General features: G+C 46.7%; 1 protein-coding gene across 7 annotated transcripts in view; it reads right to left on the bottom strand.

The window, feature by feature from the left end:
* LOC111855233 (neuron navigator 1-like) overlaps positions 1-17,687 on the bottom strand; it is a 127,953-nt gene that overhangs the window by 23,287 nt on the left and 86,979 nt on the right. For all 7 annotated transcript variants that reach the window (XM_023834037.2, XM_023834035.2, XM_023834036.2 and 4 more), the window contains 3 exons: positions 8,520-8,658; positions 5,032-5,341; positions 640-1,417 (listed from right to left, as the gene is read on the bottom strand). In XM_023834037.2, the coding sequence (XP_023689805.2) occupies positions 640-1,417; positions 5,032-5,341; positions 8,520-8,658 (1,227 nt within the window). The remainder of the gene's footprint in view (positions 1-639; positions 1,418-5,031; positions 5,342-8,519; positions 8,659-17,687) is intronic.

Below are 17,687 nucleotides of genomic sequence, written 5' to 3' on the forward strand. Positions count from 1 at the left end.
TCTGTATGGGGGAAGGAACGATTTGGGCAGTTAAGCCCTGTGCTTCCCCAGAGAGGCTGCCTGTCACCAGTGAGAGTGGGAATGTAACAGCACCCTGAAAGAATCTGCTCTTTATGCCACAGCGAACAGGTCAGAATACACCCCCTCCCCCAAACCTATAAAAAATACAGGGGCCTTATGAATCAGTATCAGAATGCATGTGGTGCCCTGGTTTTTGTTACGCTGTTGATGAAAATTCTGGTTAGGCCTTTGTGCTTGTGGTCACCAGTTTGAGTCCTGGGGCCTGTTTCACAAAGCAGGGTTACTTGCTTATCCAGATAACTTGCCAGATTTAAGGTAGTCTGGGCTACATGTAAGTTGATGAAAATAAGGTCTATTTAGCCCAGACTACCTTAAATCTGGCAAGTTATCTGGCTAAGCAAGAAATCCTGCTTTGTGAAACAGACCCCTGAGCTCAGCAGGGCAGCCACATATTTCCGTTGTGCCCTAGGGGTGCTGGATGGACGGCTCACCCTGTGCTGAGACCCAAAGCTTCACTCACATATATGTGTGTCTTAAAAGGAGAGCATGATGGGATACGTGAAAAGTAACATATTCCAATGTAGTTAAGCAAATCAAACTTCTTTTCAGTGCAAGTACCTGTGGGTGCTGGGGGAGGGTAACTCGGACAGCCTGCCCCCAGTGGATGGCCGTGGGCCCAGCATTTTGGTTCCGGAGTCTCCAGGGACCTGCGTGGACTTGAACGGGCCAGACTCGGGTTCCGAGGCCCCCGCTTTGGCTTTGGCTTTCTCCTTCTCCTTTTCGCGGTCCGTCTGGTTCACGGGCCCAGCTCCGGCTCGCCCCCCCGCCTTAGCGGCCATCTCCTTCAGCCGGGAGCCGCCAGTGCCCCCAGTGGCGCAGGTGAGTGACACGGGTTTAAGGCTGAGCACGCTGGTGTCCATGCTGCTGCTGACGGGCCGGGGCCCACAGCGGCCCGTCAGGCTCATGGCGCTGGGCTTGGCAGGCCGCGGCAGGCTGCGGTACTGGATGTTAGTTCGGGCGTTAGGCGAAAGAAATCCGGGATCGCAGTTGGCAACATCCAGGCTAGTCTTCCTCCCCCCGCCACCCCCACTTCCACCGCCTCCTCCTCCCCCACCGACCGGCTTCACGGGGATACCGGAGGAGCGGGGAGTCTTGCCTACAGTCGCCGAGCCACCGGAGATGGTGGTGCCCCCTGCTGTCATGACTGTGGCAGTACCCGTAGCTGGGGTTAGCTTCTTGTACCCGAAGGACCCAGATGGAGAGGGCCGCACAAGGCCGGAGGGGGGTTTCCGAGTCTCCCCCCGCTCCTTGCCGGCATCAGAGCAGGAGCGCTGGAGCCCTGTGGCCTTCACCGCCATCTTGGCCTTGTCTAAGGCTTTCTGGTCACTCCTGGGAACTGGAGACAAGTAAGACAGAAAGACTTGACTGTGATGAAAGCCAAAGTTTATCCTTTCTATCGTTATCAATTTCACGCGTTTTTTTACTTCATTGTTTTCCCAAGCCTAACCCAAAATAGGTGCCCCGGACAGGAAGTAAGGAAAGATAGATTAAACAGAAAGTGGCCCACACCCTCCTGGAAACCTGCTTTTAATACCAGGTTTCCAGTTTACGTTTCCACAGAAAACCTCATTGTGGTGCTCAGAGGTCGGAACAGGCCAAGCCACTGGGACTGGGTATTCCCGGGACGGTCTGGCCTAACCCGCTAGCGAACAGCATGAACACCTCGAATGCCGCAATATTCACGCCCATGATCCCACTTTAATTAGCTAACCCAGGATAAATTGTCTATCCTTCAAAGCATGCTCTGTCGCTCACACGTGTTATCTGTCCTTCATAGCACCATTCACTTCTACAGTCTATCCCTTGCGGCGCCAGTTGTTATTCTAAGATACAACCTATTCCTCATAGCACCCTCTATTATTTACACAGACAATGAATGCCTCACAGCATCCTCTGTCATTCACAGGTACAGACAATCCTTCACTTCACCCTCTTTCATTCATAGGAATAGTCTACCATTCACATCACTCTCTGTCACTCATAGGTACAGTCTATCCTTCACATCACCCTCTGTCATTCACAGGTACAGTCTATCCTTCACATCACCCTCTGTCATTCACAGGTACAGTCTATCCTTCACATCACCCTCTGTCATTCACAGGTACAGTCTATCCTTCACATCACCCTCTGTCATTCACAGGTACAGTCTATCCTTCACATCACCCTCTGTCATTCACAGGTATAGTCTATCCTTTACATCACCCTCTGTCATTCACAGGTACAGTCTATCCTTCACATCACCCTCTGTCATTCACAGGTATAGTCTATCCTTTACATTACCCTCTGTCATTCACAGGTACAGCCTATTCTTCACAGCACCCTCTATCATTTACATGTACAGTCTATCCTTCATAATGCTTTAAAGCATTCACACAGTCTATTATTTCAGTAGTGCCCAATTTACACAATTAAACTCTGCGCTATTAGCAACACAGTAAGTGAACCTCTCGACCGGGTCTACATGCTGTATATATTCAGTTGAAGCCATATGATTCACTGTTTGTAGGATCGAGCTGATGGTGTTAGGGAGCAGGTGACCCAATAATTTGGTACAGCCCTGCCTCAGACGTATCTCCATGATGCCAGTCAGTTTTGTCAGAGCGGCTTCGGTCCTGGAAACAGCACCTGTGCTGGCGGAGGGACCTGCTGACATGAGCTTTCTGCAGCCCCCATGGAACAGAGGAGCCTTAGGGTCTGTTTCAGTGTATCTACACTTCTGGGGCACTCGGCGACAGAGCCCCTCCTTCTGAGCTGGGTCTCCACCACATGGGGCAGGCTTGCAAAAACAGTTCTTCTAGCCTGAGTGAAAATGGTGCATTAGCCAAGATGCCCAGAGGCCGTTCATGCCCAGATAGTCAGATGGATGGTGATCTTCTCAACTCTTCTCCAAGACTAATGCACCAAATTTATTACAGCAGCTTCTAAGATGTATGGAGAAGAAAGTCTGTTCTGTGGCACTGATTAAGCTATATTAAGTTACATTAAATATTTAAATTAAAATATGATAAGTCACCGCTTTTCAGCTACATCCCACCAGTCCTGCTTAAAGGGTGAATAAATTATGAGACCCTCCAGCCTGATACTGAGAGGGGAATCGGATCCGTTATCGCAAAGCCCTCTTCCCAGAATTACTGGGTCACATACACCATAGAAGGGAGTCCAGGCAGAAGCGGAAAAGAAAACAAGAGACCCTTCAGACAGTGAGGAGGCTGACGATTGAAGAAGCACCTCCACACCTCGAGGGAGGTGTTGCTGTTGCAGGGGGATGGGTTGTGAAAATATGCTACTGTTTCACATGTTCTATTCATTTGACATGTTGCAAAACAAATGATGACCTGACCTCCATCACACAGTGCTTGTACAGGTAAGAACCTTACCAGGTGGGGAGAGCCTGGGTGACTCTGCAGGGTGTTAAATCAAGGTTTAACACTCCTGGGTGTAACTCACATGTTCCTGCTCTGGCTGCTCGTTAAATTCCAGGCAGACAGAACATAATGTGAAAAAAGTAATAAGTAACCTGTTTTTTCAATGTTAGGTTTCGGACTATTACCAAATAGAAGTTGATTGCTCAAACACTTGTGTTTCAGTTAAATGCCCTAAAGTTAAGTAAGCCTGATTCGTGAAGTGCTGAATCACATGAATCATTAAATTCTGCGACCTGGATAAGATGTCAAATGATGCTTTTTGTCATTATTCCTATCTATGGGAAGTTTAAGGCAGAACTGCTGTTACTCTGGATACTCCTCTTATCATAGATGGATTTTGAGAGAGACCACAGATCAAATGACCACCTAACCTAACCGACCTAACCGACCTAACCGACCCCCAAAACTGTAAAAATCCAGCTGATTAGCTGTTCAGATTCAGTGTTGAATGGTGACATCGAGTTAACATTTTCTAACGTGGCCGTATGACGGGAGGCCTCCTCGAGAGCGAACCCCCCCCCACCCCCCAGGACATGCCGATGACAGACCTACAGCAAAAGTGGTGAAACGTTCACATCAAAGCCAACCTTGGGTTGAAGGCAATACCCACGTTTAAGCAAAGGGCCGTACCAACGGCTGACTGAAATACACAAAGATGAGCGTTTCTTTCTCCGCTGCTCTTTCGGCTTTCGTTGTAGCACGTTAAACACGATCCCGGCAGAAATGCAGGACGTACCCCCCATCCCCCCCCCCACCACCCCCCCACAGCATGTAGATCACACTTGGAAACAGCCAGAAACTGCGTCTTTGTGTCCAGCTGGCAGCAGGAAGGGAGGAACGGGGCTAAGTTACAAGCAGGAGTGATTCCAACGGCAAGATTTCCCCGTCGACGTGGGCGGGTGTACGGAAAGGGGGGCACATTATATCAGGCCGCTCTGAAAAAGCATTACATCATCAGAGAGTGCAGACAGTATATATCCTCCCCGCTACCGCTGCACTGTATTTATCATAACTTAGGCCTGTCAGAGTGGCTGAATTCCTCACGTAAGCTGCGGGAGCTGTCATGTGCTCTTAAGGTGCGCTAAAGTATTTCAATGACAGACTGGCTCTGTCTTCAGGGGACTGAAATACCAACTGATACCTCACGAGCGTTTGCGCGATTTGGAAGAGTGAGAAGCATATTGGGCCACTCTTCCTATATCACCCGTTACATTCAGTCTTTCTTTATTCATTTATCTCATCCTTTACTCCATCCCATGCTGCTTTCTGTAGGTAGACAAAAGTATGTGTAAAAGTATGTATGTCTTATATGTTATGTGTTATACTGGGACACAAATTCCAAAACAAATTCTTTGTATGTTTGATGTAATTGGCCAATAAACATGTTTCTGGTTCTGCATCTGATTAGGACTCGTATGGGTGAGTATTTGACATCAGCCACTAATGCCATCATTCCTGGAGGTGTTGTTTATGTGTATTGGGGCTTTTTCTGTGTGTGTCCCCCCCGTGTGACACTGGGACTCACCTGCCACTTTCAGTACGCTCTGGGAGGTATGGGTGATGGGGGACGTGACCCCCACGGGGGGGTTGCGGCCCTTCTTGAGGGCCCCGGGATGGCCCAGGGTCTGGGGCTTCTTCAGCTCCCCTTTGGGCATGCCGTCTTCACCCCCCGTCGTCTCCTGGGGGCGGGACTTCCTCCACTTACGGGAGGACTCTGTCTTCAGGCTGCCCGTGTCGTAGGCACTGCTGTCTGCCTTGTGGTGTGCCTTGCCATCCTCGCTGTACCAGGAGAGGCCACTCTCCACCAGTGAGCGCTTCTCCGCATCCGTGCGCAGCTAGGGGTGGGGGGCGGGGGGGAAAACCGTGATTGGCTCAGGCCACACAGAACTAATAAGTAGCACATTTCAGATTTGACTAACAGACAGATACTATTTAGCAGCGTATAGGTCAGCAACAGTGAAAATGCTATTCAAAGCAGCATCACTAAATTTGCCGTGTTAGAATACTGTTTACTTCCGTGTAGGATGACCAGGTGACCAATCAGACAGTGAGAAGGTGTAACTAGTGGGATTAAATCAGGGATGGGCCATGTGATGGGTAAGGGATCAATTAGGCCGTTTTTAGAGACTGCGTTTTCAAAAGTCTTCGTTTTCACTCATCCACACCTCAGCTCTAAAACGGGAGATTCTAGAACTATAAACACAAAGATGTAGCAGTGTGGACGTAGCCGCATGCTAGCAGCAGGACCAGTGGTGGATCTAAAATAACCCCCCAGCCCACACTGGCAGACCAGGGTTGGAGAGGCCCTTGTAGAGGATTCCTGACAGTCATCGCCAGCAGTGACACTCCTCACTTCAATGCTAGCTCCACTCCTGAGCAGGACCTAATACCATTCTAACTATGCTAGCCAAAGTGCTAACCAAAGTGTCAGACTCCCTACTGGTAGCTAGCAAGACAGATAGCCAAGTTGCACATAAAACAGCTTGTGTGTCTGGTAATGTTTCTTAAGCTCTGTTGAAACATTGCATTGGAAATGACCTACCTGCTTTTAACCTTTTTTACACTCACTCCTCTTCTTTAACTAGCTACTACCGCGATCATAAGTTTATCTGCATGCATGAACCCAACGAATGGGAGGGATAAGAATGGAAAAAAGACTTTTAGAGTGTGGGGGTGGGACTATGGGGTGACTGTGGGGACGATGGCATCAACTGGAAGGAACGCCAAGTTGTAGCACACAAAAAAATTAACTCCCTTGATATCATTATGCATAAAACTGCCAATCATATTAATTTATTTATTAAACGATGGTGCCAGAACGCCACTGTGGATCATTCCAGCCAACTTTAACCCCTGGTAACGGCTCTGTAATAAATAGTAATAGTTGCGTAATTCAGTGTCATTGTGAATTAATGCTCACCAATCTAAAGCTCAACTGCTCTCCTGCTATGAAGGAATGTTCACCATCTCATCTAACCTACATGAGAAAAAAATCCAAAAAAAAAAAAAGATCCAAAATACTATTCGCCCACAGACTGCTGAAAGGCAGCATTCATCATCTGTCCTTGAACGGGAGCAGGGAATCATTTTCTGTGACTCACCAGCAGGTAGATAATTACTGCACTTTCCCATAATGATCTGATTCCGAACTTTTATGAGGGTATTCACCCAGTAATCACTCTGAATAGCTCCTCTGAGAGGAGTCACTGTCTCTTTAATTAAAATCTGAGAGACTCTAACAAGCCAGAGATCTGTAGGCATCTTCACTGCCTGTAGTCTTCAGGAGGTCTTCCATGAGCACACCAGCTTTGCACCTGATCTATTTCACTGTTTCTCATCTGTGCGGTTAGTGCAGTTAGGGGCTCTGGCTGAAGGCACGAAGACAATCCAACAAATCATCTCTTTCGGACTGAGAGTGAGGCATTTCTAACGCAAGCGTCATGTAAGTCACCCCATCTCGCTCTCCATGAGACACACCAACACGTATACAGGTAACAGCAAGCTGGAGGGTCACAGTGCAGGGTCAACCTGGAGCCGGGAGCCATGGGCCTTGCTCAGTGACTCAACACACACAATCAACTTTGCTGGCCCTGGGATTCGAACCCGTGACCTTCCTAACACACTGTCCCTGGGTAAAGCAGCCCAGGCCCATTGAACTGCCCTGGGAAGACTTCTCTCTTTGGACTTTTCAGAGCTACAGTGCATCGGCATTGAGGCATTGTGCCTATTCTGGAGATTCACTAGATGTGAGACAAGCTGTATGAAACTGACATGTGACCAGCTAAGGCACAAAGAGCTACAAAGGAGAGACACAAGAAACGGGCTCCTCTGGAGATTGCCGGCACAGCCCCGCCTCCCCAAGATAATTAGGTGACAGGAACGTCTGCTGCCCCCTGCTGGTGGACCAGTAAAAACAAGGGCCTTGTGGGTGCGGTTTCAGGAGGCACGGTGGGTGATGATGTACCGCGTGAGGGAGACATGAAGCGACTGCATCCTTTGGGTTAATTTGGCCCGCTGTGCCCATATGGCATTTTACAGCAGTCTTCCACAACCCGCATCCCGCCAATGCGAGGTTGCCATGGCAGCAGCGCCATGGCAGCCATTAGCACAGAGCACATCCCTGTGGATAAGCACGATGCCAGGAGGAGCGTCATTATGTGCTGGCAGCCAGCAGAGCTGGGCGCTAGGGCTCCTTCCATAAACCGGAGGGACCTGCCCTAGAAGGGGGCAGCTATGCTGACTCGGGCAAAAGAAAGGGCACGAAAAAGGCAGGCTAAGCAGCATTAGCCCACGGTTAGCATGATAGCAGTCTTAGCACCTTTAGCACATCTGCTGAACATGTTAAATATACTTTCTTACTAACTGAAACAAACGTAGTGTTACATTCACTAAAGAGATGTGAACAGCACCCTTAATGATCTGCCAACGGACCTCACAGAAAGTATCCACATCGCTGACAAATTAGCTTCAGCCAGCTTCACCCGGTCTGTCAGCTTTGACCAAACACGAGCAGCACACGGGTTTAACAACGCCAGACGACCACCGTGGGTGGAATCAGTGATCAGTTTCTATTTCTGCCCCCTTCCCAACCCCCCCCCAAAAAAACAAAACACTTTGAGCCCCAATCCCCCCTCAGATGTTTCAAAAACAAAATAAATAGTTAGCAGAGTCAGAAGACCAGAAGATAGATAGACACTTTGAGCCCCAATCCCCCCTCAGATGTTTCAAAAACAAAATAAATAGTTAGCAGAGTCAGAAGACCATAACTAGTTACCAGAGCTTCAGCATTTCCTAAATAAGAAATGTGTTTATTTAATATTTAGTGTAGTGACAGTTTGTGGCCAACAGGAGGCCCCCAAACCTCAGGAGCCCCACGCAAATCTGAGGTTTCAGTGCAGGTAAACATCTCCTTGACATGATGTGAACCACAAGTGGGGGTCCTGTGGCACTTGGGGTCAGACACAAAGCAAAACAAAGACGCTGAGAGGGGGGGGGTTGGGTTTGAACACTCACCACGACGGCGGAGTTGCGGCGCGAGCCGACGGGCGAGGTGGGCAGCGAGGTGAGTGAGGAGCTGCCGTTGCACTCCTCGGAGCTCAGGTTGTCCGAGCCGTCGCTCAGGCCGCTGCTGATGGAGCTGCTCTCGTCCCAGCTGGAGAGGATAGGAAGGGGGGGGGGGTCAGCAAAGGGGGCCGCACCACACAGGCCAATACCCGAGACTGACCCCGTCCTGGTGTCCCCGTGCAATTTAGCAGGGTGCAGTGTACAGGGGACACACATTTCCTGTCATTCCGACGGACGGACAGTTGGATGGATGGATGGATAGATGATAGATAGATAGATAGATAGATAGATAGATAGATAGATAGATAGATGTGCTCTCTATTTACTATTCAGTCTGTTTCTGGTCTGTTCCAGTCTCATTCTGACAGATATAGTCCCAAACAGAGATCAAATCCCTAAAAACTTTTTATAGAACAGAAAACATAATAACAGGCTTGGAAATTACTGGAAGAAGTTGTTGGGACACCAGGCTGCTAATTTCAGGTGCATCAATCCCACTTCCGACAATTTTTGGAGCAGTTAGCAGTTAAGGACCTTGCTGGAGATCCCCACGGTGAAATCACTCTGCCATCTGTGGGATTTGAACCAGCAACCTTCTAACCATAGGCACCACCTCCTAACCCACTGACCCACAGACCGCCTGTAGGTTCTGTGGTAAATGTCCTCCCATGAGTCCACTCCTCGCCCAGCCAGCACAAAAGACGTGGCATGATCAGAGGTACCAGGCGACGAGGGAGACCAGAGCAGCAGCTGCTGTGGAGGGCGAGGGCCGCTCGACATGCAGGCACACGCAGCTCCATTCCAGGCTGGCTCTCCTCGAGACAAATGCAAGAGGCTTCCTGGGTGACTGGCTGTCTAGGTCACACGGTGGCCTTGGGACACTCAGGACGAGTGCGGGGAAGAGGAACAAAGGCCCTTTAACTGAGCAATTCACCTGCTTGCAGTAAAACTCCAGTGATATCTGTCTGCACTTAATTTGTTAATTATCATTATTATTATTATTAGCTTGGTTTGCATAATGCAGACTTTTTTGCACTTTGTCTTTGCACTTTGCAATTTTGTTTTAAAGTTCATCTTATCTATTATTTTATTTAGGTAATGCAGCTAACGTCAGATTAGACAACATGTGTCACATAAATATATTTAAAAAGTTTTAAAAACGTAAATCTATTTGTTTCACAGAGATATGCGGAAAGGTGCCACACTGCATCCACCCACATATTAGCACCAAACCAATCGTGTTTTCTCCGTACCATTAGCTACCACATGAAATTTCACTAATTCACACACAAGATTTAAGTTAATTATATTTAATGTCTGAACTTGCCGTTCAACAGCCCTACAATATACTCTATACCTCCAATGTTCAAAAGTACATTTCGCATTTTACTGAGATTCTTTTAATTCCATTCATGCAGCAAAAGAATAAATGTCCTTACGCCCCAAAATACGGCTAACCCAGGGGTAGAATTTAATTAAATAGAAAATGCAACATTAACGCACCTACTGTATATATGCAGAGATAAATTCAGAAATAAATGCATTAATATAATTTAATACACCAAAAATACCTCAACATGTAGCTACACATGGGGTTTATACTTTATATTTATTTTTATTTATTTAGCACACGCTTTTGTCCATATAGCGCATTACAAACGGCTGTCAGGGATACGACTATAAGTACCGCAGGAGTGTAATTTATGAAGACAGTTTTACTCCTCCTATAATCTACGGGGTTAAGCTTGAGGTGCTGACGGGGGATTTGGGAGATTAGCAGCATCGTGGTGGGGGTGACATGCGATGACGCATCGTTCAGGCCCTACGGGGGAAACGACGGCGCTTGTCATCATTCAGTAAAATGCAAAAGCATCCAGTCAGAATGATCAGAGGATCCATCAGCCGGCAGCGACCGGCGGCGGACTAACTGCTGCCGTTTCCCTAAAAAGCCTGAAGCGGTTTCGGTCTAACAGCAGAAATGCCGCGCCTATCCGAGAAGGGAGCTTCAGATCCGCACTTAACTTCCACATTTAACATCTCCATTCATATACGACGCTGCTAGGTTTATAGATTTAACTTTACACGTTCCGCTTAAAAATATCTGGCCATGGGAAGTAATTCAGTAGAAGTCTCTGTGCCCAGATTTATCAAGAAATGCGTTTTAGGAACCAAAACATATTAGGAATATAAATTATGAGAAACGTTGGCAGAGGGTAACGAACAGGCGTTATTTCCACTTCTCTGGAACGACGAACTACTGCAGGGTAAAATGGATAAACCGTTACCGATTTCTTAGGGAAATTACCACAGGAGACCTACACGGTTTACCGGAGAAGTTAGTTTCTTTGTACCTGACAGAAAAAACTAGGTAAACTACATAATCAGGCATTAACAGCCAGATGGGTCAGAGGCATGTCAAAACATGGAAAACACCACAGTTTAGTTATGCATATTGTGAAAGTTGCACCAGTTAAACGTTTATTTAAGGACGCTGGTCCATTAATTGACCACTGTATTAGACGCACCTGCTCATTAAGGCAGATAACTGAAACTGAGTGCATACAGCAGGTCAAGAGGTTTGGTTTAACATGTGACTAAGCATTATAACAGCTAAGGTGCCTGATCATTGTCTGTGTCAGACCCGATGGTTACAGTATCTCAGAAACTGCCAACTGTGTCTACAGTTTATAGAGAATGGTGTGATGAGGATCACAGGTTAATGAGAGAGGTCAGAGGAGGATGGACGGACTCGTTAAAGCTAACAGGATGACCACAAATAGAGAAATAACTGCTCAGAAGCAGAACTCAACCAACGACGAGGTTCTGGAGACACACTGGAGTTCTGCCAGTTACCATGGAAGGGTACTGCAGTACCACTGTACTCTGTGCAGTTATGACCTAATACATAACAAAAAGACCCTGATTAAGCTAAACTGATCTCACTGTCTAAAACGATCCATCGCTGCCATATTCGCTGCCATATTCTGCAGTTCGGCAAATGGATACTCGTCCAAGCTTCCGGTGCAGAGGGGGTATTATAACCCGCTCAGGCGTGCGTACATTTATTGGACAGGCAACGTCTGACGCGCCATATTGTGCCCTAATTACTCACATGGTGAAACTCAGACCGGCTGGATAAGCCTTGCACTAGGTCTTACGGGGGAAAGCCTGCTTAAAACATCTTTTTAAATTTATATTATCCACAAGCTTCCTGTCAGTCTGTCAACACGTATGCTAATTATTTTGTTAGATAACTAATTATTGAACAGAAAACAAATCCTTTGACGTTAAGAACAAACCACGTGATCAATACAATCCTAGTCAATGTGCAATAGTTCGTAGTCATTTTTTCTTTAAATATAAACAGTATGAATGCAAGAAAACCAGTAACTGAATGGGCAGTTTAAAATCTGTAAATGCAGTATCTAAATTAAAATAAATATACTGAACATTAGTGATCACAGCAATACTGAAAATTATGCATGGTTATAATGCTGAGGTTTGTGTATAGCTTCATAGATATTTGGTTTCACCCTCTATCTTGATTAAAATTTGTGATCCAGCAGCGAAGAAAAAAGGAGGCATTAGGAGAGGTGATGAGAAATCAGAGAGAGCTCACAGGGAGTTCTGGGACGTGATCAGGAGAGCTGGGCCAGAGCAACTGGGTTAATCCGAGCTGCTTCCAATAGAGAAAGCCACGCCCCACCTGGTCACACCCAATCACAACGCAGTGATGGCTCCTTAGAGCCACGGCCAACCTGGCCACACCCAATCACAATGCAGTGATGGCTCCTTAGAGCCACGCCCACATAAAGCCTATCACCCGAGGGCCCCACTGGGGCAGTAAGTGCACTGAAGCTTGTCAAAACCAACTGTAGCTGTGATCACATGCATGATGGATCAACAGTCACAACTGTCATCACTGCCTTTCTGAACAGCCCGCCATTAAGCTCTCAGTGTTTTCCTGGTAACGGATATCTTATCAGTAGGTTAAGATCAAGCCCACAGTAGCCATAGCCCAATTTTTTAACCCACAGCTAATTTTACAACACCTACCAAGCATCCAGTAGCTGCAAACCACAAAGCATGTGACTGCACAGCTAGATAATGGTGAAATTAGGCAGGCAATAAATTATAGGGGCTCTGTAAGGTGGGGGGGATTGCAGCAAATCGATTAGGAAAGATTTATGCGCAGACATACATAAATCTATGTATACATAGAACAAGAAAGACAATATTTTTTCTTTTGGAGAATGTGAGGTGGGGGGAATGTGACCTGAATTTAGTGTATATTTAGAACACACCTCGCTGGGTGATGAAATGGTCTGAGCAGGAACGCATCAGCAGAGCAGCACCCAGATACCTTAAACACCGCAATCCGAATAAAAGACTACAGCCAGAAATGTGGAGACTCTTTACTGGCCTAAATATGCTCGCTTGTTATAGGCTAACTGGAGCTAAATGTGCATTCTTTTGTAGCATAGCGAATAGTCTTTAAAATAAGACAGAATGGTGGTATTTTATTTTTAATTTTATATTCTTGTTACATGCTAAAATACACTATAGCATATTCTGCTAATTCATGGGCAGGGTGCATGTAAAGTGTTTTTTTTCTTTAGCTTTAAATCGCTAAGTCTTACAAAACTCATTTTCACCATCATTTCGTTGTATCACCATCACTACAAAGGAAATATGATATAGCTGAGATTATTAAGGGTGAGACTGAGCAACTGGGCAATCAAAATCCGAGAGTGGGAACAGGGAACGGTGAGGATGTCGGCGTTCAGCCATCCCTAAAAATCAGCTGCTGTCCTTTACTCTGTGGAAACGGGATCGGAAGCTCCAGCCCCAACACGGTTGCTATGCTTGTTGCTATGCATGTTAATAAAAGGACATTGGCCCACAGGTGGTCGTCCGTCATCAACCCAGCAGATTTTGCGAAGGGGGGGCTATCGACCGATGGGCAGTCAGACAGGCTAATCGTTTGCTTTAGATCTACTTTTTTGAGGATGCATTCACGTGGGTCAGTGTTGGTACAGCATAAATATATAACATGGGGGGGGGGCAGAGAGCCCCCCCATGGACGTCTATGTTTGGGTGGGGTAGACAGAAGGTGTGACACTCCCATGACAGCCTGAAAGCATATGGAGTGGACCAAGCCCCCCCCCCCCCGGCCACTCCCCTCAACTGTGCCCAGACTGGCACAAACGTTAGTTGAATAATAACAGCTGCCCGGGGGTGGGGGGAGGGGGGTGCTTCATGATGTTGTGACCATACCAGAAGCCTCAGATCCTGTGCCAAAGTAAATCGGCCGGTGGGGAATTCAGCAGGCGGATCCACGCGAAGGCTACACAGGTAAGGAGACTAAAGCTCAGGGGAGCGACACTGCAAACGGAACCTTAATGGAACTGAATCTTTCAAAGCGTTTAAAAAGCAGTTTTACGAGGATAGCTGCCCAAGGCCATTCAGATTCCACTCCAAGGGGCCGTACATAAAATGTGGTCAAATTAACTCCTATTGCTGTTCTTTGTTATTTTGATCTATCATCAATAATCTGACAGTCTCAGTTGGCTTACGTCCATTTTAGTGGGTGAAAAACGTCAGTTTCTGTGAGACTACAGGAGTGGTCGATATCCGGCCTTGACGAGCGGGTGAAATCGGCTGGATCACAGAGCCGTGTGGCCTGCAGACGCCTCAGCCATGTTCCTCAGGCTTCCCCCGAAGGTCTCTGAGATCGCTGAGCAGCACCAGTGGCTGAAGTTCTCGCGTCTGTGCCTCACTGAACCCTCTCAGTCGTGATACTGTAGCATTTCTACTGGCCCGGCACCTCCACCACCCACAGAGACGCCGAGCTCGCATCCCAGTTATCAGCAACAGGACTATTTACCTTAAAGACCGTCGGTTTATTCGCCCGACGATCAGCGCTATCAGAACAAAGGGCCTCATTGAGGTCACTTCAGCAGATGGCGCTACCTGACCCCACTCTGCTGTCGACGCCAGACGCGCATTGCGGCTTTTCATCACGCCCGGCCTGCTCCGGGCAGCTCCGGGTAATGGCAGGACGCGGTCTGAGCGACCCTCCGGCTGGTTCACCAGGACCGAGGGCCGATGCTGAGGCCACTTCGGCAGGGGAAGCTTTAGAGGCGCCAGGCTGCCTCGAGGCTGGAGGCCGGGAACCGTAGAGTAGAGGGAACAGATGGCGCAAAGACTGGGATGGAAGGATGCTTCTCTGCCTCCGCTTCAGTGAACCAGCCGCCTCTTACAGCAGGCAAAATACAGGGCCAGCTAAAGCTAAGTGTTCTCTACCGGCATGAATGCAATGCTAGCTGGCTGCAATGGGCTAACATGAGCTAAATGTGCATTCTGATGTAGCAAAGTGAACACAATAGTCTTTTTATGTGTTAAAAACCCTACTCTGTTGATTCAAAGGCAGGGTGAACGTGCAGCGTTTTTCTTTAGCCTTCGGGGTGCTTATGAGTCGTGTAATTAATTCAGTTTCACCATATTTCCGTTTCATCTCAGGTATTATATCGCATTTCAAAACAAAGGCTGCAAAAGTACAGTTTAGAGGCAAGATCAAGTAACATCTGGAAGACAAACCAGGAACATTTCAGCTGACAAGAGAAATTCACCCTGGTCTGGTTTGCTTGCTCCACCAAACCTTCTCCCATGAGGCAAATAAGATACAGACACAATGTGAGCAACACAATGGGAATTAGGAGATTATATAGCAGACTGAAGTAATTATGTCCAATTTACTGGTATCTCCATCTGTTCGAAGGATTACACTGGACCAGGAGATGGGTGTCCATGATGGCAGGGGAGGGGGGGGCCACACATTCTCAGACAGACTCTGACAGCCCACAGCTTATGTAGGGACACAGGTGCATTATGGGCTGTAGGTCTCCTGCCCCCCTTACACTGACAATTCTGGAAACAGCCTCTGTCTGGACTGATAAAGGCATGACCACGCAATCCCAGGCAATTGCGCGATTCTGAAACCCACGGGGGCCTTCGGAAAGACAATATTTATTGTGGATCCATTTTACTTCTATGATTGTACTTCCCCTTAGTAAAACACATGAACTCTTCTAAGTTTTCTATTTTTCTGACAGTAACCTTTCCTCTCGATCTCTGAGTAACTGTAACTGAGAAGTTTATACATTTGGGAGCAAGATGGACATTAGTCAAGGGCCCTGGAGAAACATCGCAGTCCACGGAGATCTACAGGACCAGTTACTCACAAGGTTCACCGTGGGTGGTGTACCTTGACATGATGCCATGGAGAACCTAATTGAGCAACATTGTCTGAGGAACATCCAGGGAGGCTGGAAGCTTGCCAGATCGCTTGAGGGAAAAGACGAAGACCAGAGCTGACATGTGCGATCCGCAAATGGAATGACCTAGACAAGTAGAGCGACCTGCAGTATCTGTACTCAAGAAATACTTCACTTACTCCTAATGCATTCTTTTCCACAAAAATATTAAGTCCAATTTAAAAACAAAGTAGCATCATGACAGATCTGTGGTATTTATGTCTGTTTTCCGTGAATCCAGAGCCCTGTCAGCTGACTAATCACCACCAAATAGAGAGGGTCTGTTTAATCTGTGCCTTATGACAAGCTTATCCTGGGCTTGACATGACACAGACCATTCACAGAAAACTTTTCTTACCGCTGTGACTCCCAGAAGAAATTAAATACATTATTCGGAGCATGAAAAAAATTATCCTAATCCTACCTATCAGGCAGCCGTATTAATAGATCTCCCCAATAGCATTATGGATTTCTAGGGACTGTCTTTACACTGGAAGACATGAAATTAAATATATTTTTTCATTATTATTATTATTTGAAACATCTGAATAAACCTCTAGCGGTACTTCTGCAAATGACTTGGTGTTAATTCCTCTCCAGTGTTATGCTATAGACATGAAGCAGATTGTTCCATATAGCTTTTAGACCTTGCCACATTCTTGAGATCTTTTCTTCATGGAAACTTTCACTAAAACGGCAATAAAATGTGACCAAATACTTGGTACGCAGCAGTATTTGCTGACATCTTTCTTCATCATTTCCCACTGACCACAAAGGACTATTACAGACATGCGTAGAGTTTGCTGTTTATCATTCCACTGCTGGGTTTGCCAAAAGAAGCATCAGATTTTCAGGACTCATTTCACAACAACAGAATCATATGCTCTCTGCAGTCTGTAAATACCATTTTCTAATGATTTATAGTTTATTAGAGATGAACGATACATTGGTTAACATTTTGCCATCAATGTTCGACTGGTTCAATGTGATGATATTAGTCAATATTGCCAGCCAAGATATAAACTTTAGTCGATATTTTAAAGTTAGCAGAACAGTTGTTTTATCTATCTGCTGTGACACTGATTAAAAGCACAGATTTAGTACAAAATCGCCCGCAATATTAAAATAAGTGCCTTGTTCATCTCTATTTCAAATGCTGTTTTAGTCTGTTTCTTTGACAATAAATAGAAAATATAACTACAACTCAAACTATCCAGACAACACTGGTTATCAGTGTTGGCCAAAATTTCCACACTGCTGCACCACTGTATTTTATCAGGGTTTGCCTGCCGAGGCCCGGAATGTTCTTCCAGAATACCAGGCCGCTCGGCCTCCTCCTCACGCACCCTTATTAACGTAACCATTACTTACGCAAGATCATCGTGACAAATTAACAAAGGAAATCATATCCTCAAAATAGCACACATTTTACTACACAGTACGGAGAGAAGCAGATATGTTGTCACTGCCCTTTTTCCTATACGTAAAATTAAATTTCATTATGGAAGACCTCGAGCTTAGGAGTCAGGGAAAACTTATAAAAAAGGCAAACAGAAATGAATCTCGTTTCCAAAGAGCCGTAGGAAAGCTGTGGCAGTCCCTCTGGTTTAGAAAAATCCCAGATCTTTACGCCAGCCTGTTTCTCTGCTCCATCTGTTCGCTACGCCCTGCCTTCCCATTTGACGTCAGGCGGTTCTCAACCAGCACTACATCTTAAAAGCTCTGGGTGGAGATGAGGACAGTGGCTGATCCTCTACAGCATGCAGAGGCAGGATGGTGTCAACGTGTCAAATCAGGCGGC

The sequence above is a fragment of the Paramormyrops kingsleyae genome, chromosome 18, assembly GCF_048594095.1.
Source record: "Paramormyrops kingsleyae isolate MSU_618 chromosome 18, PKINGS_0.4, whole genome shotgun sequence".
NCBI classification, from domain to species: domain Eukaryota; kingdom Metazoa; phylum Chordata; class Actinopteri; order Osteoglossiformes; family Mormyridae; genus Paramormyrops; species Paramormyrops kingsleyae.